Source organism: Pogona vitticeps, chromosome 4 (assembly GCF_051106095.1).
Source record: "Pogona vitticeps strain Pit_001003342236 chromosome 4, PviZW2.1, whole genome shotgun sequence".
NCBI classification, from domain to species: Eukaryota; Metazoa; Chordata; class Lepidosauria; order Squamata; family Agamidae; genus Pogona; species Pogona vitticeps.
This window is the reverse complement of record NC_135786.1, coordinates 127306838-127332226: the sequence shown is the minus strand read 5'-3', so window position 1 is coordinate 127332226 and position 25389 is coordinate 127306838. Positions and strand designations below refer to the sequence as shown.

Here is a 25389-nt window from a genome sequence, read left to right as displayed (position 1 = left end):
TGACAGTTTGGACTATACTGAAAATGGATACTTAGGCTGTTGAAAGAAATTGATACATGTAAATATTCTTCAGTAGGTCAAACTGAAGCTAAACATAGAGCCAAAGAAATTCGTATATGAAAATGTTCCTCAGCTGATCCAAGCTAAAACTTGTTTTAGTAGTAGTTCTCCTCTAACTTTCCTCTCCCTAATATATGCTGCTAATAGCCCTTTCCTTTTCTGAAGGAAGAGTTTGACACAGCTCCCCGTATTAGGATCAGCTGAACATAGTATGAGCTTATTGTGAAACAGTACAGAAGCCTTACCTCTCATTCCATGGTTTTCTGCAGGCATTAGTGGCATTTAGGCTGAGGGATATATCTATTATGTTTGGAAACTAAAAATCTGATGGTTTCTGTTCTGCATTTATAGACATTTCCATCTGAAACGTAGTTATTCAGTAGAATGAGAATCTTGTGGAATAATAAAGAAAAGGAATTAAGATTCTGAGAATTAGAGCCCATTTTATCAGATCCATGCAGTGCTGTCAGTTAGTAGATATGCATGGGAATAAAGTTTGGATATTATATGATATGACATATGGGATCATATGATAATTAATTTAAACAGTGGGGTCAAATGGTAAAGAAATGTAAGCTTTACAGGTTGTCATTCATTGTTAGGAATCAGAGCCATGTTTCTCATGCATGAGGATAAATTCTTCACCTAAAGGTAAATCAAGAGGGACAGAGAACTCCCGACCCTATAAATACAATAACTGTTGCAGAGGCAAGTGCTCCCTCACCCCTCCTTTAATGCCACAGAAGATGCTTTCTGGAGCAGCCACCTGCCTGATGTCTCATTCTAAGATTCCCTAAATAACAAAGAATAGTATAGAAGTTGTAAGAACAATTAATTACAGAGTGAACTTCCACAGACAGGCAGTCCACTTTATCATCTGGGAAAGGTCGTGCTATAACAAATCTGTTTGTGTTAACGTTGCTACACCACACTTTGTTGTTTTCCTGCAGCAAATTAACATGGCTGCCTTCTGGAAATTGATATAGTCTAAGGGTCCTACAAATATCCAGTGTGGTGTAGTGAACAGATGGATGGATTAGGACTCAGGAAACCTGGGTTCAAATCCCCACTCAGTCACAGAGATACACTGGGAGGGAGGGAGTTGAACTAGTAAAGCTACTCATTAAACATCTCACTTACTCTGAAAGCCCTGGTAAGGATACTAAATCAGTTCCAACATGATGGCGTGCCACTCATCTTCTACCCCCTCATTATCTCAGAGGACCCTTCACAACAAGACATTAATTGGGCTCTATGAGGAAGTAGCTAGGCCCAAATACTGCAGTCCTTTTCAAGACCAAAACACCATAGACCAGGTAGCCATGGAGACTGTGCCACAGAGGCACAGATAGTCTCCATGGTCATCTGGTTCACAATATGTCAGTATGAAACTGGTACTTTAGGACAAAGCACTCAAGGAGTAGGGTGGGAAATGAGAGATGCAGTAGGAATGGTGGCCCCTGTCTTCCCACCTCAAATTGCCTCTGTGAAGTATAAATGTATACAAAATAAGCACAGTAATTCTGTATTTAGTCAAAGTGAATTTGCCAAAAACTGCCTTTTTCATTTCGTGACCATTTGGCCTCATTGATATAGTACAAAATGGATACATCCAGGCCACATTCCCTAGTTACCCTTAGTCTCCAATCTCTTACTCAAGCATTGGCTCGAAAGTTTAGGACAAGAATAGAGGAACAAGTTTGCATAAGAGCTAAAGATAGACTTCCTTATAAGAAGAAACAGCACTCAGATTTCTTGATTCCTTGAGTGCAGGCAGGATCCAAGAACCGGCAGCTTAGGCCAGTGCATCTTTCAGTAACCAGCTTCAGTTATTTGTTCAGAATAAACTGGCTGAGCAATAGAGCCATTTATCAGATTGGGTGAAATGAAGGGACAATAACTATTTATAACTGGTCCATCTCTTTCATAGTAATTGTTTTATTAATTAAGACAGTAAGTGTACATAGCTTTTTTTAAAAAGTACAATGTATACTACTTTATGCAATATTTTATGGTACTGATGCACCACTAATAAAATAGATTGGAAAGCACACACCTGTCTGTCTCTTGTTTTGAGATTAAATTTTATTTCACTTTCTGCCTCAAAATGTGCTTGCTATTAGTCATAACTTACAATTAGAGATGGGCATGAACCTCGTTTCAGAGGTCTGGCCCAATTCATCACCATGCTTGCATAGGTGTTGTGCGGACATGGCACCCTCCCACCTCCCCTCATGCTCACCCATTCCCCAGGCAATGTGAGCTTTCTCCTGCCTCCCCACCGCAACTGGCGACTTACCTTTTGCAGCGTCTCTCCCCTCCTTTGCCTCCTCCGTCAGCCTTTGTGTGGGTGGCTGGTGGAGAAAGGAGAAGACAGAAGAACAGGCTGCAAAAGGTGAGTGACCAGTCACACGGGACATGGGGAAGAAAGCATGAGTCACCCGAGGAATGGGCAAGCATAAGTACAATGTCTTAATAGTTCCTGTGTCCAATTCTGGCTGTTGTGGTCCCTTCCAGCTCTAAAATTCCATGATTCTAATGTGAAATTAAAATCTGCTTTCACTAATGACAAAAGAATCTCTTATTTCTCTAAAAAGATTCTAAGGGGAGAGATATGTATTACGAATGAATACTTAGGGTCTCTTTTTTTAAAGCAAAAAACATACGAGGGAATTTTTAGAAGGATGTTTAAACCATGGCCAGGCCAATTTCAGGCTTCTTAAACACGTTTATTAAAAAAAAAAAAACAGCCAAATGGGAAGGTGTATATATGCAGCCCTAAAATAACATTAGACCGTGGGAAAAAAAATTGAAACATTGAGCAGTGATCACCTACGGACTCCCTGATCCTCTGCTTCACCTGTATGTTTTAATTTAGGTTACAAAACGTTAGAGGTAGCAGGCTGGATGGAGCTGAACTGACCAAAGTGGACAGATGGAGAGACAGAGACAGAAGATGGGATGTTCGGTGAATGTTCAGGAAAGTGTCTGTGCTATCGTGAGGTGATGTTGAAGTAAATGAAAAAAAAAAGCATGATATAAGCCCTGTATTTATAAGGACATACACTAATTTGTCCTTGCAAAAGGCTGGCTATATTTAAAGTTGAATTTTCATTATTTTATTACAAGTAGAGCACAGTAACTCCAAGTAAGTTAGATAGCATAGTAAGTCAGAGTTAGCATAGGTCCATTTGAATTGATGGAACTTATGGAGGTGTTGACACATTCAATCACCACTGATTCAATGGGCCTACTCCAGTCTGATTTACTACCCTAAGCAACATGATTTTGGCCACTAGGTATTTACCTATATCAAGATAATCTTCTCAAATCAATTTAAGTCATAATCAGCATCCCCATACACTTGAGTCCAGCAGGATCTTGTTGATTTTGGAGGTAAATCCTCAACCATCATTTTCAGTCTGAACAATCAGATTTTCAAAACTTGAGTGGCTATACAAATAATATACATGAGCCAGCAAGATGTTAACATGGAAGGCTTTACAATTTTACCCTTTTATCCTTTTTCCTAGCCTGTTTTCCCGAAAATAAGCCCTAGTATGATTTTTCAGGATGCTCGTAATATATGCCCTACCCCAAAAATAAGCCCCAGCTAAGTGAAACCCCGTCCTCCACCACTGTGCAGCATTGTGCAGAAGATGATGACATGACTGTAAAATAAAACATCCCCTGAAAATAAGCTCTAATGCATTTTTGGAGCAAAAATTAATATAAGACCCTTTATTTTCAGGAAAAACACAGTACTTCCAATGGGAGCAGTCTGTGAAGTGTGCAGAAAGGTCTGCCAGTTTTGAGCATGTGCAACATCAAACTTTGCACCTTAAAACAAGTTTTCTAAAATAATTTTTTCAAAAATAAGTTTTTCAAGAGGGGTTTCTTAAAAATGTTTCTCCTGTAGAAGTCTGCCTGTTGTTTTGAACTCTCTGTGGACCAAGAGGTGACATCCATTTTGCTCCTTTCTTGATTACTTTCCTCTGGTAAAGTTCTCTGGTAAGCAAAACTACTAAATAAACACGTTACTTAATGTTAAGACAGACATTGTAGTCCATTGGGCTTATTCTTTCCTCTTTGCTGCTCTTTGTTTGAAATTACATTTTTAATTTGTTGCTCTTAAAACATTTTATCAGCTTTCATATGATGTGTTCCTGTGGTGCAGAGCATGGACAGAGTTCCTACTCCAGTCCTCTGAAGATGCCAGCCACAGAGAACACGGCCAAAGAACCCGAAAAACCCACAACCACCATCAGATCCTGGCCGTGAAAGCCTTCGAGAATAAACTGCAAGGTATCTTCAAATATCAGTTTGAAGGGAACTACGTGTCATCCATCAAATAACAAAATTTGGCAGTTTGTAGTTTTATTGAGTTGTTTACTTTAACCTAAACTTAATAATAACAATACCTATATAGGCTAACAGCAATGATAGATAGAAATCTTCAGCTGTCCTGAACTGAAGTGGCAATGTGAGAAAGGTGTGGGGATGCAGTCTGTAGCAAGACTGTACCCATTAAAAAACAAACAGCCCAATGATGGCACTGTGGCAAGGCAAGGAAGTACTGTCATCAACTAAGTGCTGCCACTACTGTTTTGTGTGTAGGGGAAAGGTCCCCAAAGACCAAGGAAAGGATAGCTCCCAACAGAACACCTGCTATGACATCTGACCTGAACCAGGAAGTTACCAGTGGTATCTGTTCTCAGTTTAAGGCTGACTGATCACAGTAGCTGGCTGTTGGTAATAAAATGCAACCTGATTATGCACTTTATGAAGGAATAGCATTTCTCAGATTATAATACCTATCCAGTATTATTAAAGGACAAATTATCTGGGCAAGAGGAATATCCAGAAGCAACATATTGCAAAACAGACCTAGAAGAGAAAATTAATGAACACCACTAGTTGTCGCCTTTAACTTACAAAGGAGATCACTCACATACCTCATAAATGATCTTCAGGCCATCCTTGACAAATAATACTTCACTCTCCCCAGCCCTTGGGGGAGTCTTTACTATTGGGGCCTTTAGTTGCTTACAGACCCACCCACCCTCATCTCAAGCAATTATTGACACACAATAGGCAGCGCAACACTTGATAAACAGATGGGGCCAAAAAGGTAAAGGTAAAGGTTCCCCTTGACATTTTCAGTCCAGTCATGTCCGACTTTAGGGGGCGGTGCTCATCCTGTTTTCAAGCCGTAGAGCCAGTGCTTGTCTGAAGACAGTTTCCATGGTCACGTGGCCAGCGTGACTAGGGGACACCATTTTACCTTCCCACCGAAGTGGTACCTATTTATCTACTCGCATTTACATGCTTTCGAACCGCTAGGTTGGCGGGAGCTGGGACAAGTGACGGAAGCTCACTCCGTTGCGTGGATTCGATCTTACGACTGCTGGTCTTCTGACCCTGCAGCACAGGCTTCTGCCGTTTAGCCCGCAGCGCCACCATGTCCCTAGATGGGGCCAAACCCTGCTATAAACCCAGATGCCAATTCTGCCATCCCATCTACTCTGGTAACACAATTACAGGCCTCAAAAATGTCACGTACAATGTCTGGAGCACCTCTACTTGTTCCTCTGCTAATATGACCTGTACCATTGTTTGCCAAAAATGCCCTTTTGCACTCTACACAGAACAATCTCTGTGCAAAATAATTAATGGACACAAACCTGACATAAAGAATGGAAATATGCACACAAAAAACTGTTTCAAAACACTTCAGTCTACCCAGATACTCTTAAATGACTGGAAAGTCACTATTACAGGGAAAAAGTCTAAAACAAGACTTCTAAGAGAATATAAGGGCTGAAGATCAATCAAGGGTTTTAAAATCTTATTAAGTATGAAATGCTAAACTGATTCACAGTTTGCTACTTGTCTTAACTATGCTAGGGTTGCCTTGTAGACTGATAATTGACATTATTCACAGCCTGATAGACTCTTCCTTTACTAACAAATCACGGCCAAAGAGCCCAAAAAACCACAGCAACCATTAGATCCCGGCTGTGAAAGCCTTCGCGAATACATTAAATAATTGTCTCTTTGTCTGTTATCTGTACCCACATCTGGTAATGGGGCCATGTATAAATATTTACACTCACATAATCTCACTTTTATGTCTGAGGAAGTGGACTTGATCTATGAAAGCTCACAATAAAATATAGGAGTTAGTCTGTAAAGTGCCACATTTTTGTCTCCTGGTGTTTTTTGTTTGTTTTTGTGTGATCTGCTTATGTTCATTTCAGTTTTGAGTCTCAAATATAGTTTGCTTTCAAAGCCAGGAGTTCCAAAGAAGGCTACTTTGGCATAAGGGATGAGGGATACATAAGGGAACAGGTTGCAAGAAATGGACAAAGAGATCCTGAGGAGATTGTGGACCTATTCTAGAATGTTATTCAAGACCTAGAAGGACAGGGATGGAAACAAAGGATAAATGTATCTTACAGTATATCACAGAAGTGAGTATACCCCTTCACATTTCATAAATATTTTAGTATATCTTTTCATGTGACAACACTGAAGAAATGACACTTGGCCACAATGTAAAGCAGTGAGTATACAGCTTGTATAACAGTGTAAATGTGCTGTCCCCCTCAAAATAACACATTCATGTCTAAACTGCTGGCAACAAAAGTGAGTACACTCCCAAATGACAATGTCCAAATTGGGCCCAAGTAGCCATTTTCCCTCCCTGGTGTCGTGAAACTCCTTAGTGTCACAAGTCTCAAATGTGAAGGAGGAGCAGGCGTTACTGCTCTCACTCAGACTGGTCAATGGAAGTTCCACATGGCACCTCACAGTAATGAACTATCTGAGGATCTGAAAAAAATGAATTGTTGCTCTACATAAAGATGGCATCTAGGCTATATGAAGATTGCCCAAACCCTGAAACTGAGCTGCAGCACGGTGGCCAAGACCATACAGCATTTGAACAGGACAGGTCCCACTCAGAACAGGCCTCGCTGTGATCAACCAAAGAAATTGAGTGCCCATGCTCAGCATCATATCCAGAGGTTGGCTTTGGAAAATAGACGTATAAGTGCTGCCAGCACTGCTGAAGAGGTTGAAGGGGTGGGGGGGTCAGCCTGTCAGTGCTCAGACCATACGCTGCACACTGCACCAAATTGGTCTCCAGGGCTGTCGTCCTAGAAGGAAGCCTCTTCTAAAGATGATGCACAAGAAAGCTCACATATGGCTTGCTGCAGACAAAGGACATGGATTTTTGGAACCATGTCCTTTGGTCCAATGAGACCAAGATCAACTTATATGGTTCAGGTGGTGTCAAGTGTGTGTGGTGGCAACCAGGTGAGGAGTACGAGGGGGTGCTGATAAGTTCTGAGCCTTTCCCAGAAAAAATTGAGCTAGGAAGCTATAAATTGCAGGGTGTATTGGGCAATTTGTCTGTATTCAATGGTGCAAAATCCTATTACTGTATTTTAACTTATCTTTCGTGTTCAGGTCCAAAGTGAACATGGCGGCACCTCCAGAAAAGTTCAGTGTGGAAGAGCATAGGACCATAATCAGGTTCCTGTTTCTCCAAGGGAAAGGTGCAAAGCAGATCCATGATGAAATGTCACACACTATGGGTGACTGTGGCCCTTCATATGCAACAGCAAAATGTTGGAATGTCAATTTTAAAACTGGCCATTTTGGTGTTGAAAGTGAGAAACCCAGTGGAAGGCCTGTTTCTGTCTCTGTGCTTGCAATGTGAAAGCCATCCATGACATGATCATGGAGGAGCACCAAATATCAGCCAAAAGTATTGATATATATCTGAGAATATCACGTGAGAGAGTTGGTGCCATTATCCACAATTATTTGGAAATGAGAAAGCTGGCAGTAAAGTGGATCCCCAAACTTCTGACAACCAAACAAAAGAGGAAATGTGTGGAGTAATCGGTGGCTGTTTTGGAACATTTTGCAAGAAATGAGTTAGATTTCCTGGGCAAACTGGTAACTGGTGATGAGACACGGATCTACTGTTATGATCCTGAGACAAAGGAACAGTCTAAGGAATGGAGGCACAGTGGTTCCCCCAGGCCAAAGAAGTTCCAAGTGCAAAGGTCAGTGCAGAAGCAAAAGGCGAAAGTTTTTTTGGGATAAGAAGGGAGTTCTGCTGGTGGATTACCTCCAACAGGGTTCAACCATCAATGCAAAATATTACTGTGCTTTATTGACGAAATTGAGGCAAAACATCAAGGAAAAAAATGTCAAGGAAAGCTCTCCAAAGGTGTCATCCTGTTGCTTGACAACACCTCGTCACACACCACAGGTGAAACAATGGCAAAACTGACCTCCTTAGGCTTTCAAGTGATGCCCCATCCACCCTATTCTCCTGACCTGGCTCTTTCTGACTATTATCTGTTCCCCAAACTCAAAAGACACCGAAAGGGACAACGATTTAGGAGTGTTCTGGAGGCAATTAATGCTGCAAATGAGTGGTTATACCAGCAGTTGGAAGAATTTTATTTGCAGGGACTTAAGAAGCTGCAGGACAGATGTCACAAGTGCATTGACTTCCTGGGGGAATGTGTAGAATAGTGTGGCAGTTACAGCTTCCTAGCTCAATGTTTTCTGGGAAAGTCTCAATACTTATCAGCAAGTGTGTCATGCCTACAGTCAAGCATGGTGGTGAGAAGTACAGAAGTACGCTGAAGCAGAAGGTGGAGGTGAAAGAGCTCGCTGCAGCCGCCTGATCGCTTCCTCTAGTGCCACTCGCAGGGCTCCCCTCAAGCTCACACTGCTGCCTTGTCCCCTGCCCAAAGGGAGCCCGGAAGTGGCGCTGGAGGAGGCAATCGAATGGCCACAGCTTCAGTCAATGGGCAGCTGCAAGGAATGGCGGAGCACGGCTGCTCCTTCGCCTCTGCCTCCCACTACCGCTGCCTCCGCCTGATTGCCTCCTCCAGCACCTCTTACAGGCTCCCTTCGGGCAGGGGACAAAGCACACCTGTTACAAGATCTGCACTGGCTACCAGTCCGGGCTCAATTCAAAGTGCTGGTCATTACCAACAAAGCCCTATACAGTTTGGGGCTAGGCTACCTGAAGGACTGCATCTCTCTATAAGCACCTTTTCAGCAATTAAGATCAGTGGAGGAGACCCTCCTCTCTGTCCTATCGTCAGCACAAGCACAGCTGATGGGGAGACGAAAGAGGGCCTTCTCTGTGGCAGCTCCCAGGTTATGGGACGCTCTCCCTCAGGAGATCAGGCTGGGCCCCTCCCTTTTATCCTTCCGAAAAAAGCTAAAGACCCATCTCTTCAGGCAGGCTTTTAACAGTTACAACTGAATCCCTGAACCCCATTTCAGCAAATAATTTTAATATTTTCCATGTTTTAATGTTTCAATTTAATTTTTAAATCATTTATTGTTTATCTTTTAATATTTACCTTAGTGTGTTTTTAAATGGTGTGAATTTTAATGTTGTGAGCCGCTTGGGGTCCCTCATTGGGAGAAATGCAGCATATAAATAAAACAACTAATAATAAATAATTTCAAGCTTGAACCTTTGGTCCACTCTCAAGCACCAGCAATGTTGAAAAATAAGTCTAATTTTAAAAATACTAATATTAATATAGATAGATGTATTGCTTAGAAGACCTCTCCTATACAAATAAGCAGTCCCTGTAATTACCCTCTATCAGAGATCATCCTGTCTTCTCCTTTTGGCAATTAGGTGTTTAACATTTAACCTTCAGGGGACTGTAGTTTATCATAATAAAGAACAATGCCTAGCCCTTATACATTTAGGCTGCATATGCTATTTTTAAATGTTATATTGTAATCTTATGAGTTAGTACTTTAGACAGAGGTTCTTGAACGGGAGGAAACTAGTCTGCCTGTTAATTCCGTAGCCAAAGCAAAACTCGAAGTGGGCACTTCCTAACTGACCCCCGTGGTTGTTGGTTTGTTGTTGTTGGTCTGTTTGTTTTTGTATTTTTACCCTTATTTTTTGCCAGCCACCCCACTGCACCCCATCCAAAGGCACTCCTCCTCCACTCCTTATCCCTTGTTTTTGTATTTTTACTCTTTTTTGTCAGCCACCCCACTGCACCCCATCCAAAGGCACTCCTCCTCGTTCTCCACTCCTTATCCCTTCCGGGGCTCAAGGAATCGCCTCTCCCACCCAGACGGAACGCACGAGGACGTCCCATGATGGCCGCCCGCTCCCTCCCCGCCGTCCCTGCCAGGAAGGCAAGCGAGGGCGCGTGCGCGGCCTGCCTGGTCTCGCGTCTCTCGTGAACACGCGGGGGCGCCGGGAAGGCAGCGCTCTCCTGTGGTCGGGGAGGGCAGGACCGGCCTTCGCGCCCCCACCCCACCCCGCACAGTCTCCCTCCGGCCCTGAGCCTGGCGGGTGAGGGGCCTCTGCCTGTCATGCCGCTGGCAGGGCCCTTTTAATTCCCTCCCTCGGATCCGTTCCCCGCCCCTCTGGTCTTCCTTTCCCAGAAAGAGAGAGAGAAAGGCCGGTGGTGTAGGGGGGGGGCGGGCAAGAGCCGGAGCCGCCTCCGCCTGGGTTGTCGTCCTGCCTCAGCATGGCTGCCAACATGTACCGCGTCGGAGGTAAGGGCTGCCCTCTTAATAAGGCTGTGTTTTCGGGAGAGGGGAGTCGCCGTTCCCCATCTTCCGGGAGAGGAGAAAGAGCGCGCCAGCCTCGCAGTTAGGCCGGGCGGGGCGGGCTTTGTGAGGCGGCTTGAGCTGGGCTGTGATGAGGGAACTGGTGGGGAAGTTGTGGAGCAGCAGGGCGGGCGAGCGGGCAGGCATTGTGTGAGGGAGGCGGCGGGCGGCTTCCACATAAGGTTTGTGTATTGGGGGGGGGGTGCAACGTCCTCGGCAACGGGCCTTTGGGGTGCCCCCCTCTTCCCGCCTTGTCCTCCAGTTGGCAACTCCTCAGGGAGCTGCCCGGGAGAGCAAAGGGAGGCAAGGGGCTCCTTTGCTGCGCCCTCTCCGGTCTCTGTGGGCGGCTGGGAGGCAAGGTTGGGCCCAGAGGCGCAGCCTCGACCCAGGTGAGCTCCCGCTTCTCTGCCTTCCCGCCCGAAAGCCCCAAAAGGAGAGCACAGGTGCGCCAAGAGGCAGGTGTAAGGATCTCTCTCTCGATCCCCCCCCCGTTTGTTTGTTTGTTTGTTTGTTTACTTACCGCACCTGGCCCTTTCTGAGTGGTACAGCTGCTACTGTTTTGTGGCATCCGCCTCTTCGTCTGTACTGAGAGGGCAACTCAGGGCGAGGTGGGGAAGGAGGCTCCCTTCCACCTCAGGGTCCCGGAGCTGGACGACCCTGCTAGACCCATTATTTTCTGCCAGCGGTACCCAGAGAAGGAGAGGTCTAAAGATGAGATGAAGCCTCACAGAGGGAGACCCACACGCTAGTGACTAGAAGCAGAAGCAGCCACTCTTTTACAGCTATCCTTTTTCTGATCTTCTCTGCCATGGGCAAGAGGAAGAACCAATAGTTACCTTCTGGTACAGGATCCTAGTATGAGAAATAATGCTGAAGGTGATTGCTTAGGCAAGATTTGTACTGCAAGTAGTTAGAAACAGGTGGTGATCCTGTACTTTTGTCAGGTTGGTGATCCACTGTGTTTCATTTTTCACAATTTGTTGTTATGTGCTAACTAATCCTTTCTATACCTAGAGCAACCCTATTAATTACTGGCCTCCAGAAGGTTCTGTCATTGACACCCCTACTCAGGTCTTGAAAATTAAAGACCATGGCTTACTTTATTTAAACAGTACATCTCATGGTAGATCTTCTGTTTGTAATTTTCAGCTGTTCCTTGTGTTTTTATGAGTCTTGCCCTCAGTTTAGCTTCTAGTGAGATTTTAAGCTTGAACTGATACAGAGCCATGGAACACTGAAGCTGTCTTACCTTTCAAAATATGTGTCCAAGAGGGGTTCTTTAATTATACCTCTCAGTATTTTGATATATATAACTTGTCTCTGTGAGATTCCCTACTGTGGCTCCTTGACAAGGATTGGACTCAATGAGTCATAGGGTCTCTTCCAACTCCGCAATTCTAAAAATAATGGTAACCTGTACACTTTGTAACCATTGTGGACATATTTCATAATGTCTGTAAATAAGAACAAAATAAGTGGTTCTTTTTTTTTTACTACTTTTGTTCTTGATCTCTCAAACATTCAATTGTTCTTACACACAGTTCAGATTTAATCTTCTCTTTGTGATTTACTAATGTATTACTTCAGTTGCATATGCTATATAGCAACTTCTCCATAAGAAAAGTCACTGTTTCATGTTTTTACTTCAGCATAGCTCTATCTGATCTAACTTGTTTATATTCATATTAATATTCATATTAGTTGTCATGATAATCATACTTCTTCTCAAAGAGATGTTCATCATTTTCTCAATGCAAATCCTTGTTTTCACAGAGGGTTCTCCATATGTCATCTCCTTGTGTAGTTATGGACTGGTAGATGAAACATTGTCTCAGGTGCTTATTAGATCCGCCATCCAATCTATAGCCAGCTACTTAATTTTATCTTTAACTTAAATGTATTTTTATGGTGATCAGATGTATGTATGCAGTTTTATGGTGACCACATGTATGTATGAGATTTCTGTTCTGCCATTTCCTCCAATGAGGTACAAGTAGCATACAAGGCTCTCTTGCTTCTGACTTTATTTTCACAACACCCTGTGAAATGAGTCAGACTGAGAAAATAACTGTGTCCCAAGGGCCACTAGTAAGCTTCATGATAGAGTAGGCATTTGAACTCGGGTCTCCTTGAATCCTAGTCCAAACCTCTAACCACCATCATAGTCTGTGTCCTGTCCTGAAACTGCTCCAGCATCTTGACACATTGAGATGGCTACTTGCATTCTGGACCTTCACAAATTAAAATGAGGTGGAACATTTCCTTGTTATTGGGAATAAAGAAGTCTTGAAAATCAGAAGAGTGGTAAGGATATGTATTGTTTGTTTCTGATTAAGATTGCTCATTGTTAATTCGAATAAAGTATTCTTTGAAATTCTGATCTTCAGAAACTCTCTTGAAACGTTACATTGACAGAGCCAGTAAACCCTACACCATTTTCATGTGTGATAAAATCAGTGTCATCTCCTCCTACCTCTGATGCTATTGTTTCAGTCAAAAAAAGTCATCCTAATAGTTTGCTGGGAGCCACAGCCTGTCAAGTGTGCCTTCATAGCTCCATATTTGCATCTATCTCAATTCTTTGGTGAAATGTATTCATGCTTGAATCATATTCCTTGTCTCTATTACCTTTCCGTATGGGTGAAACCAAGGTGATTGTTGTTTCACTGCTGCTATTAGCAACAGTGAAAATGCTCATTTTGGCAAGATAGCTGCGATGGGCAGAGGAGCTTTACTTTTCCTGAGTCCCAATGATGATCAAGATTGCTGTTGTGGCTGATGATTTAACTTTGCCTCACAAATGATTATGTGAAGAAAGAAGCTAAATTTCTCCCCTCCACCCATTTGATGACCAGTCTGATAGGCACTTGGGAATAGCGAATGGGACACTTGAGGCTTTGTGAACTAGTGTTAGAATTGCCAATGACCACATTTTACCCCTTTGTATTAAAAGCATAACAGGAATGATTGAGCAATCAGTTCTGCAAGAAACAACTTCCATTGTTTCTAATACTCTTTTGCCTTCTGTCCAAGAAACTCTTAAATCAAGGTGAGAAATTGTGTTGTCTGTTAAGGCTTCCTGTGTGACTCTGGACACGCACATCCATCACCAAGGATGAAAACACTGCCCTTTGATTGAGAATTGTGCCCTCAGAACTTCCAGTAAATTGTTCATCATTTCAAAAATAACCGTCCACACCCATGTTTGCCCTTTTGTCAAGACTGGAATTACCATCCCATCACTTTCTGTTTTGAACAGTGGGGTGAGCATGGCCTTTAGAGGTCCAGGGAGATATAAAATAGAGTTGGGACAGTCTCCAGAATCTCTGCAGCTGCCCACATCTGCTGTACATGCTTGCCATTCCCCTCTCTCTGCCTTGGTAAGGAAGAATAGTCCCAGTTGCCCATGCTACACATCTCTCTCAGTCTCCCTCTCCTTCACTCTCTCTCTCTCTCACACACACACACAGATGATGATGAAGTGACTCATCATAGGCATCCTTCAGTCTCAAGAGACCATGATATCGTGCTCTGCATGGAGGACTTGGAACAGCGTCTAGTGTGGCTGAGAAGGCCAATTCGAGAGTGACAATCCCTACATCCCAGGTGCCCAGCTTTAGGGCAGGAGTTTTCTTACAATTGTTGCATGGTGCACGGTTATCTATCTACTTGTTGGGTTTCACCCTAAACCCCACGCACCCCGTGTGGTTAACAGACCGTGGTGAGGTAGCACCTTACTCGCTGGGGGCTGCCCAGCTTAAGGCGGGCGGTATCTACCTAGTGAGGTGCAATGACCTCTCCCACCGTCAGAAGTAGCCCCTGGCGTCATGCTCTAAGCCAACTGAGCAAAGACTTAACCGGTAACTGCTACTTCCCGTGTTGTTTCGACGCTGTATGCGAAGCTGGAGTGTCCTCTTCAGAGCATGAAGTGACTGCTTTTTACATATTTCTGCTGCTGTGAAACCACACTCATTTCATAGAATGTGAGCCTCCATCTTTTTGTTTCTGATTATTTAAAATAGAGAGCCAGTAGGCTCACACTTCCAAAACACTTGTGCTAGGCAATTCACTCCATTTCTCTTTCTCTGTGTCTCTCTGGCTTTGCCTTTGTTTTTCCTCTTTTTGTCCCCATCTGTTCCATTTTCCACCTTACCCCACAAGACCCTGGCTTCTCTCTTCTCGTGGGCATTTTTTTTAAATCTCTCGTTTGTCTGGTGAGAGTTTCCCATCCTCTCCATATCTGCCGTCCTTCAGCTCATGACATACCAATATAATTCAGCCACAACTGGTCCTTTCCATTTCCTTCTAGCCAAGCTAAAAACAACTTATCCCATCATATCTGAGGTGGTTATCTGTACCAAAGAACAGCAGAGAGAGAGAAGAATAGTGTGGGCTGAAAATGCCATTTGAGTTTGTTTTTTAATAACCACACTGTCCGGTGAGAGAGGGAGATGTATAATATGGCAGATACAATGGGTTGAAGGGCATGATGCATATGTTGCTTTTTTTGGCCAGAGCCCTAAACACAATATGGAATAAATACAATCCATGTACAGGATTGTATGTGGAGAATTGTGTCCAGTCTGTGATACACACCCATTTCAGATGTGCCAGGGACTCCCCCCCCCCCCATTGAGAATGGCTGCAGTCTAACCCATTTGAAGCTGGGTATTTTCATTAAGGGATGTGGTGGCGCTGTGGGTTAAACTGCAGAAGTCTCTGTGCTGCAAGGTCAGAAGACCAGCAGTCGTAAGATTGAATCCATGCGACGGAGTGAGCTCCCATCGCTTGTCCCAGCTCCTGCTGACCTAGCAGTTAGAAAGCATCTAAATGTGAGTAGATAAATAGGTACCACCACTGTGGGAAGGTAACTGCGTTCCGTGTCTAGTTGCGCTGGCCACGTGACCATGAAACTGTCTACAGACAAACGCTCGCTCTACGGCTTGGAAACGGGGATGAGCACCGCGCCCTAGAGTCAGACATGACTGGATTAAATGCCAAGGAGAAACTTTACCTATTATCACTAATCTTGAATGAATTTATATATGTTTGAGTGACTCTGTGTAAATAAGTGTAAAGGAATAAGGGATGGAATATTTGAGATACTATAGCTAATTGCCCTTAACTAGTATGTAGAAAAATATGTCTCTATTAAAGTAGAACCTTGACTTACGAACGTCCCTACCCACGAACATTTCGACTTACCAACTGCTCCGTTCGCAAACTTTTGCTTTCACTTGCGAATGGAGCTTCCACTTATGAACACAAAAAGACAGGGGGAAAGGGCGGGAAGTTTGAATTTACTAACTGTTGGAAGCGAAGAGGCTGCTGCTTTGTAGCTGTTTTGCCCTAATTGGGCTGCCCCCTGGGCTACCTGGGGGTAGCCCAGAGCCAGGAGGCTTGAGCCTCCTGGGTGCTCTAGCAGGGGCGGCAGGTGGTGAGGGTGAGCCAGAGCCAGGAGGCTTGAGCCTCCTGGGTGCTCTGGCGGGGGTAGTGGCAGCCCAGCACCGGGAGGCTTGAGCTGGCCAGGTTTCTTCGGCAGCTCGCCTCCTGCTCGCTCCTCACTGCCCTCTGCCATTTGAATTTCCCGCCATCAGCCCATGGAGGGTAGCACGGAGCAAGTGGGAGGTGAGTGGCTGAAGCACCCCTGCCAGGCTCAAGTCTCCCGCCACTGGCGGTCACAGCAGCAGTGGAAGCCTGGGAGGCTTCGGACTGGTAAGGTGCTGCTTTTTCCTTTATAAAAAAACTGTTCTGGGTGGGTTTTTGAGGGTGGGTTTGGACTGGGGGAGTTATGTTTCTGTGCTGTGTTGTCTTATTTTTGGATTTATTTATTTTTTGCAGTCCCAGTGTAGGACTTGCTCTGTTTATTTTTATTTTTGGTATTTTTTTAAAATGCTGGAATGGATTAATCCCATTCCCATGCATTCCTATGGGAAATGGTGCTCCAACTTATGAACAGTTTGACTTACGAACACCATTCCAATACGGATTAAGTTTGCAAGTTGAGGTACCACTGTACTTGTTTTTATATATATATATGGCCCTGCTTGTAGGAGACAAAGTGGGGAACCAAACCCCAATCTCTGGCTCCCCAGCCAGATACCTAAACCAATGAGAAAGTTTGTTAAAGGCCCCAAATGTTTTTTACTTTTAAAGAGAGCAAAATCTTTGTTATTTTTTGCAAAACAGTCTATATTGTTTTATATACAGTAGTAGCAGCGTAAAGCGAGCAGCGCAAAGCCCGTTTTTTGGAACAGCTGACCGGCGGGCCTTTGGAACCCATCAGCTGTTCCAAAAAGCGAGCCCTTGGGCTGCTCCCGGAGAAGCGCTTCGCCGCGAGCAGCCCAAAGGTCCGCCCGTCAGCTGTTCCAAAAGGCGAGCCTTTGGGCTGCTCCCGGAGAAGCGCTTAGCCGCGAGCAGTCCAAAGGCCCGCTAGTCAGGAGGGGGGAGCAGGGGCGCTCCGGATTGGTGCCTCGGGAGGAGGGAGGGAAGGAGGGAGGGAAGGGCCTGGCCCCGATCCCCGCCCGCACCCCTGGGGCAAGTGACGAGCCAGAGCGCTGCAAAGGAGGAGGCGCCCGCCCAGGACCGGGATCAGGGTGGCAGCGGCTGGACGGGGGGGCGGTGTGCCAGAGACCCCCCTCCTCGCCCCGTCTGCACCCCGGGAGAGCCCCGCCAAGGAGACCGGGCATCCGGAGCTGGCTGGCTGGCTGGCCGTCAGAGGCACGCCCCTTCCCGGTTTCCTGCCTCCGAGCCCTCGCTGGCTGGAGACGACCGCGCTCCCTCCCCCTCGCTCTCGCTCGGCCATGGAGACCGGGCGTCCGGGGCTGGCTGGCTGGCGGTGCTTTGCCATGATCGGTTCCCTGCTTGGGGAACCGATCATAGCAAAGCAATGCTTTTTTAAACAGCTGATAGGCGGTTTCAAAATGGCCGCCCACTGTTTCCTGGAATGGATACCTCGCTTAAGAGGCACCAGAAATGGCTGCCCCTATGGAGGATCTTCGCTTAAAGTGAGTTTTTAGCCCATAGGAACGCATTAATCACGTTTTAATGCGTTTCTATGGGCTTTTTCTTTTCGCTTAACGGTGAAATTACTTAGCGATAGTTTTTCCGGAACGGATTAACCTCGCTAAGTGAGGCACCACTGTATATATAAACTTGTTTTAGGCTGCCTTGTCATTTTAATAGCTCCAATTTGTTTATCTAATCAAATGATTTATCTTATCATTGGTTTAGGTATCTGGCTGGGGAGCCAGAGATTGGGGTTTGATTCCCCACTTTGTCTCCTACAAGTAGAGCCAGCCTATGTGGGCTTTGACATGCTGCACAATCCCAGTGTGCCCCCAGGAGAAGAGAATGGTAAACCACTACCTGGAAAACCTTGAAAAGCGTTGCCATATGTCAGAATTGACTTGATGGCGTGTGATTATTTAACACACTTTTGATGTTAGCTTCTTCTGAATGCTGTCTTTCTGTTTCCTCCTAACCAGAGATCTCACCTGCCTCTTACGTTATTTTACTGTAATCATCCTGTGAGAATGCCTCTAGTATTTAAAAATCCTTGTTTCATGATGGAATTGGCTTGTTTTATTTGACATCCATTGCTTGGCTAATGGATGGTGGTGGTGATCCATTTCTTCAGTAATAAAAGAATTACTACAAGCTTTATGTAACCTACAAAAGTGTCTTGACAAATTTCAGCAGAGAAATATTTTTGTCCAATTTCCTGTTTTAATCACCTTCTCCTCTTTTCTGTCCTCACATTTGATATTTTAGGTATACAAGTAGGACTCACAAAAACAAAACAAATTACAGAAGAGAATACAGTGAATACAGTTCTATCATGCTTGATAGCCTCATTAGCTTACCTTTCATTTGCTAGCTCCTTCACCACATGCAAAGTGCTTCTTCCTTCCAATATGAGAGGAAGCTGTTCCTATTGCTTCTGTTGCACAGGGCTGCTGTTTCTGCGTTGCTCAGTCCTGCACTGGAGGTGGCCGGACAGAGAATGCAAATAACAGAATGCTGTGAGGCTGACAGCAGGTCATGAGAAGGGGTAGGCAGTGGTTCTGTATATATGAAGGCTACAACCCCTTTGTGCATTTCTTTCTACAAGTCTGTTCTTCCCTTCCTTGTGCCCTTGTTGAAAAGAAAAAAGGAAAATATGTACATAGGGGCACAAGTGAGGAGAATTGGAGATAACACAAATGTAATGCTTTACAATCCTGCTTCATGGTTTGTGTTGTGGTAGGAGACTGGATTACTTGCACAATACACAGGAACCAGTTTGAGATGTAACTTTGCATTTGTTGTGGCTTCTCATACACCGCTTGTGGTCTGGTCAGATGGAAACACCAAATGTCAAATTTTGTGGTGAGTTGCCATCTCCTGGGCCATGGGCTTTCTTCTGGTATTTCTACATATCTTGTAGTTGCTTGAATATGTTGAAACCTCCGAGTATTTGTTCTTAACCCTCTTCTGCTTCCAGACTATTGTTCTGGAACCATCTGAGTATACTGTTAGAGGAAACAATTTGTTCTTCTTAAATGAAACATTTCAAAGTTCTTACTTGGTTACTCTGAAATGTAGCTAGTTTTCTAGAAATGTGATGTATGCTCCTCCTCTTTTGGAGGATGTGTTCGCACAAGATATGGATATATGTGTTGTCGTTCTATATGGTATGCCTGTTACACCAGATAATTATAGTGGAGTGTTTAATGTTGACTTATTTTTTTCACTTTCAAAAGTCAATCAGTTCTCACACTTCACCAATGTTTACTAGGTCCAACCTTATCTTTATGTTTTGAGATTATTACTTTAAAAAGTGGCACCTGGACTAGAGTAGAAATTATGTTATTGCACAGGGATAATTTGTGAAGGCATTACTTGAATTTCACATCTGTAGCACGTTCCTTATCTGTGCAGCCAGGAAGAATGGCAAAGGTTGTGGGGGATTAAAAAATTCATGTAACAAATTGAGTAAACACCCTTTTACAGCATTAATCCAGATGGAGGAAAAGGGATTTGAAATCTCATTACTACCTAAGCCTCTGTCATGGAGTGATGGTGTTTCAGTGAGGTATGGAAGTAAAAAGTACCTGTAGTGGAGTGTGCTTTTCAAGGAGGCTATGTGTAACTAATGCATTCATTTTGTAGAAATAAGTTAACTGTTCAAAACCTTATGCTTCAAAAATCCTTTTTTTCCAGATTATGTCTACTTCGAAAATTCTTCAAGTAATCCATATTTGATCCGTAGAATAGAAGAACTCAATAAGGTAAAAACAATACTAATGTGCTTACTTGTTTTCAAGATATTGATAACTTGTTTTTAGCTGAGGTTCTATTGTATCTTTGTTTCTATAATTTGGAAATGATTGTCAATGGAAAATGGTAGAATTAAAATATTAATATAAGAGACAGGAGATCTGCATAAGCGTAATAGGTACTATTTGTTTTTGCCACAAAACAATGTGCCAAAATTGCCACTGTTCCCCCGCCCCCACACAATCACTTCTTCAAAATCTTAGGTCCTTTCTGAGAATGTTTGTTTTTGGGAGAAGTAGTCTTCACTGTGCCTTCATAAGTCTCAGAGGTATGAGAGGCAGTCTGCTATCCTTTGTAGAGCCATGTTACTGGAATTACTGTGACTCTGTTTCATGGGCTTTTGCAAATTCAGGTCCATCACCTCTAGCCCTCCAACTCCATAGTTAGAGCTGACAAGAGTGGAGATTATCTTTGACCTCGAATAGAGGTACAGTGCACAGTAAGGAACAAAGAGATAAGCAAATCTGATCTCCCGAGTTAGGACTTGCAGGTTGCACACAGTAATAGGCTGGTGTGTAGGACTACAATCAAAAACATCACACATACTTAATATTCCATTGTTTAAGCCATTTGTCAAAGTTTTTTGCACAATGTTAGGATTGCATAAATTTGAATTCTTGATTCATCAGGTTGACAGTTTATAATAGCACAGCCTAAATATCACACCAGTATCAACTGTCTTCATTTAGTAATATTTTTAATACATACCCCAAACAAGTCTGCCAGACCAATATTAAATGGCAGTCGGTGGTCCTAAACTCTCAAAGTAAATCCTCCTATAGACTTCCTCCTTACTATTCAGTTATGAACTGGCATCATTCTAAGTGCCCTTTTCATTTAGCATTTTCCAAAGAATTATAAGTACAGTACGTTCTTTAAAAATTGTATCCAAGATATTTTTGTAGCAAGTGCATTTTGGTTGACTTGTATATTTTTTTTACTTCTTATTCTTTTAGAAGGGTCACTCAGCATATATTTGCTGCTCTTTTTTCTGAACTTCCATTTTCAAAGTATTTCAGCCTAAATCAGTTGAAACATACCAAAATGAGATAAAGACAAACAGCATTTCTGCAGCAACAGCAGTCTTTTACTAGGCAGCTAGAAGTGGTCATTTAAAATTATAGTAACTGAGTTACAAAAGGCAAAATATATTAACAGTACAGAAAATAGATAAAGCCAGTTGTTTGGCCAACAGCATTCATTTTGCTTACAGGGTGAAAAAATGAGAAATTGTGCTTTTCTTTGCAATCCCCCTCCTTTACAGGTTTCATTATCCAAAGTTTTGTTGACAGTTTCTAACTCATGTCTTTTTTATGGACTGAATTGCCAAAACTAGCCAAATCAAATATGATTCTGGTTGTCTGACATTAGCAAATACACCCAAGTCCTCTAGTCATTTTTTCCCTTTTGCAAAGCTTACTCCCTGGTCAGCCTCTAAGAAAAGCTCCTTTGAATTAGTAGCTGCCACAATCTCCCCTCCTTCATGCATCAAAGATGAAAGGAACCCCTGCTTATACAACAAATGGGAGGAATTCTGGTGTCAGTTCTGTTTCCATCCCTTGGTCTAGGAAGGGCGGGGAGAAAAACCAAGCAAACAAACAAACAAACAAAGGACTCCAAATCTAATGGCTTGCTTCCCTCTTCCTCAACTGGGAACACTGTGGTATATGAACCAAGCAGATAGACGGGATGATGTCTGAGGAGGACGGAGGTTTTATTACATCTCGAAAGAAATGAGTTACGACACATTTCAAAACATACGGGTGAATGCAAGGTATAAAAATCAGAGAGAGACATCTATGGGCACAGAGTTAAAAAATACAAAACCTTTTTACATTTTCTCCAAGGTGCGTTTCTGTAGATATGTGTGGTCCTTCAATTTCTACTTGTTCCATCTGCAGTTCCAAGGAAAGCTGTCAAGGTCGCATCCTATTTCTGATGAAACTTGAAAATATGTTATTTGTGTATATCTCAGAAACTAGCATATAATCCACCATACTTGCTCCCTTACAGATGAAAAATGAGCATTCCATTGTTCATCCCTTCTGCTGTACAGTATGTACAAATGTATCTATCAACGCATTTACACCTCTCCAACTTCATTGATTCTAATGTATCTGAAATTTTTGGCCATTCCAACGTGCTCGCTTTGGCACCAGTACAAAGAAGATTAGTTCAGCCGCATCCTCTAGTACCATAGTCCACATTCTCAAACCACCTTTGCTGCTGGCTGTGGTTATGTTGGGAACTGCTGGAAGTATTGGTATGATATGCGATGAGCCCTTCTTCCCTTTTGCCTCGTTTCCTTGTTTTCCCATGGATTCATCCCAAAATCTTCTGGCACTTTGAGATGATGAGGAGACTGAAATTCAGGCTGCCCTTGTGCTTTGTATATGATGACTAATTGATACATATTGTCATGGCACACTGCTTCCTCCCATTCTGTTATACCAGACCCCAGTACATATGGCCCTTAGAATGAAGGAGCTGCTGTTGTGTTAACATGTATCCCTAAAGGATTTTGGCTGTTGTTTTCAAGTGATGGTAAGGAGTGCTGTGGTGGAGGATATATGTCCTCTTCACTTTTCCACTTACTCTTTGGCAGTTTTAGCTGCCTGAGTGTCTTCAAGATCCAGCCCTAGCCACTGGAAAAATAATTTGAACTCTGCAACATGGTGCTTCCAGGGAGTCATAGTTTTGCAGCCCTTTAGGCTCTACAGAAATGTCCTGTATAACAATGTCCTGTATAGCTTTTTGTTTAGCGAAATTTTCATATGACTGGGAGAGAGTGGGAAAAAAAACTGTAGTTTTCTTCCCTAATTTAAAATTTGTTTTCAATATAGTATTTTTCTTTAGATCAGCACTATTAAAGTTTATTGAAAATTTAGTAAAAGGATGCAGGCAATTTAAGCAGAAGAAAACAAGCACATTCATTCTGGATACTTGGGCCACCCAAGTGTTCCAGTGCATTCTGTGGAGTGTATAATTCTTAGCCACTAGTACATGCCTACAGTGAAAACCAAACCCCAAGCAAGCTAACAATTGATATTGTAAACTAGTCTCACTGCATCCCATAATCTGCCCCCCCCAAAAAAAAAACTGCCTGGGAGAGGGGGAGAAACTCACAATGAGGAGAAGCAAGAAAAGCAGGTGTGTTCTCATGAGAAAAAGCAAAAATAATCCTGCCGTTGCACCTGGGAATGCAGTAAAAAGGGATACAGCGTATGCATCATAATCACAGAAATAACCTGATAGGGGAAAATTAAGGTGAGGAGATGGCATGGTCATCTCAAAGCAAGAATATAACTTTGAAATGCTCTGGAGAAGCTGAGATATAAGAAACATGAATAGTTCACAAACTTTTTTTCTGCTTCTGATTTCCAGATCGCCACACTCCATCTCCAGAACTTTCATGGGCATTTGTCACAGCTGTTTGTTATTAATGTAACTATTTGCTGGGTAGACATACTCAATTGCAAAGCAAAACAAAGATTTCTGTGAGAGAAACAATACTATGTCAAATGAAAAGAAAATATATGTTGCCAGGTTTTATCCTTTTAAAATAAATATTATGTTACATTGATGTCATGGGAGTGATCTCCATTCTGTCCTCAGTAACTGATGACACAGACACAGTCAGTTTGGCCATATCAAACTGATTGCCATCTGTGTCCATGTTATCATGATGCAACCGTGCACTTTAACTGTCAAGTGAGTGGTATATCTAAGGTTTGCCTATCCAATACATTGTTACACTGACATTCCACACTTGGGATCTGAAGATACATTGAAGGTACTAAGCTGACTTAAAACACTACAGCCATGTTAGTTCAGTGCAAATTTGCACAAAACCCCTATCAATATCCTTATGGAAGTCAATTTTAACTGTACATCCTCAACCATTTTATATGCATTTACACATAATACGAGAAAGAGAGAGACTGCTACAGACATCTCCTATGCACTTTCATTGACTAATTGCAAAGCTTTTTCTCAATTGAGAAAAGGTGGCTGGTGGTGTTACCTGTCTTGCCCACTGCCCAGTACTTTCTTAAGTGTCCTATAATCCTGGACAATTTGACCTGGGTTGGCGTTTTATACCTCAGCAAGCTGAGTGCTTCAGATTGAAGCTTCTTTACTTATAGTAGCCATAACAAAATCACCACAGTGGAGTGGTTTCTCAGCTCAGTGACAAACTAAGAGCTCTCTTCGAGTCTCAGCATTCAGAGCAGCTGCTTTCCTGGCACTGTTGCAGGCCAGCAGCAGCTTTCAAAGAAATGTAATTTTTAATGAATTCATAATATAGCATAAGTGGAAAAGTTGCAGCTCTCCATTTGGCCTTTTCTTCTCAGTCTCCAAAGAATCATATTATAAACAGTTAAAAGGTATGAGTTGTGAAAAAGCTAAAATGCACAACAGTGAAAAACAAAGAGAAAATCTAGTTTAACAAAGAAAAAAATGAATATACACACATGTGAGCCAAGTATTTGCAACTCATACTTCGTTCAGGCTTCAACATCAGGTTTTAGACAAGCATATCTGGCTAGGCTTCACTGCTTACAGTTCAGCATTTTCTTAGTCCTTCTCCCAGGCTAGGCAGAAAGTCAGATTTTCCTCAGTGCTTTTTAGGGTTAGCTACAACTTACACTCTTTACTTGCCTCACTTCCCTTTGAGCACTTTCTATAGCCTTCTGAAGCAATAGGCTGACTTTTCTACCTGGCCGCACTTTGGTGACAAAAGGTCCGCTGGTGCTCCTCTGTCATACATTTCACAAGTCTCTTCAATTAGTGTCACAAAAAAGTGACTACTAGATCTTTTGTTTCCCAAGAAGAACAATTCTGTGTATATATACATATAAACAACAAAGGACCTCACAAAACACATTAATAAATGCAAGATAAATATACTTTATTACCTATTGATTACAATTCTAATAAAAGGGGTTTCATGCACTCAGCACATTCACACCTCATGCATACTCACCAAAGACAGACTGATCCTTTATTTGCATTGTCCAAGTTCCAAACAAAGTTGTTGTTTGTTGTTTAGTTGTTAAGTCGTGTCTGACTCTTCGTGACTCCATGGACCAGAGCACGCCAGGCCCTCCTGTCTTCCACTGCCTCCCAGAATTTGGTCAAATTCATGTTGGTAGCTTCCATGACATTGCCTAACCATCTTGTCCTCTGTCATCCCCTTCTCCTCTTGCCTTCACTCTTTCCCAACATCAGGGTCTTTTCCAGGGAGTCTTCTCTTCTCATGAGATGGCCAAAGTATTGGAGCCTCAGCTTCAGGATCTGTCCTTCCAGTGAGCACTCAGGGTTGATTTCCTTCAAAATGGACAGGTTTGTTCTCTTTGCAGTCCAGGGGACTCTCAAGAATCT

The 25389-nt window shown here is 43.0% G+C and overlaps 1 protein-coding gene and 1 long non-coding RNA gene across 14 annotated transcripts in view; both read left to right on the top strand.

Moving 5' to 3' along the window:
- Window positions 1-10295: 10295 nt before the first annotated feature.
- Window positions 10296-25389, top strand: part of MTA1 (metastasis associated 1) — a 141959-nt gene continuing 126865 nt past the window's right edge. For 7 of the 13 annotated variants that reach the window (XM_078392458.1, XM_020813014.3, XM_020813016.3 and 4 more), the window contains exons 1-2: window positions 10455-10632; window positions 19891-19958. In XM_078392458.1, the coding sequence (XP_078248584.1) occupies window positions 10605-10632; window positions 19891-19958 (96 nt within the window). In that variant the 5' untranslated portion in view covers window positions 10455-10604. Of the gene's footprint in view, window positions 10633-10790; window positions 10869-19890; window positions 19959-25389 lie in introns of those variants that run through there. The other 6 variants (XM_078392455.1, XM_078392461.1, XM_020813015.3 and 3 more) reach the window with 3 other exon arrangements.
- On the top strand, window positions 22140-23590 carry LOC144588915 (uncharacterized). Its single transcript, XR_013544672.1, has 2 exons — window positions 22140-22270; window positions 23392-23590. It is a non-coding gene; the product is annotated as an uncharacterized LOC144588915 (long non-coding RNA).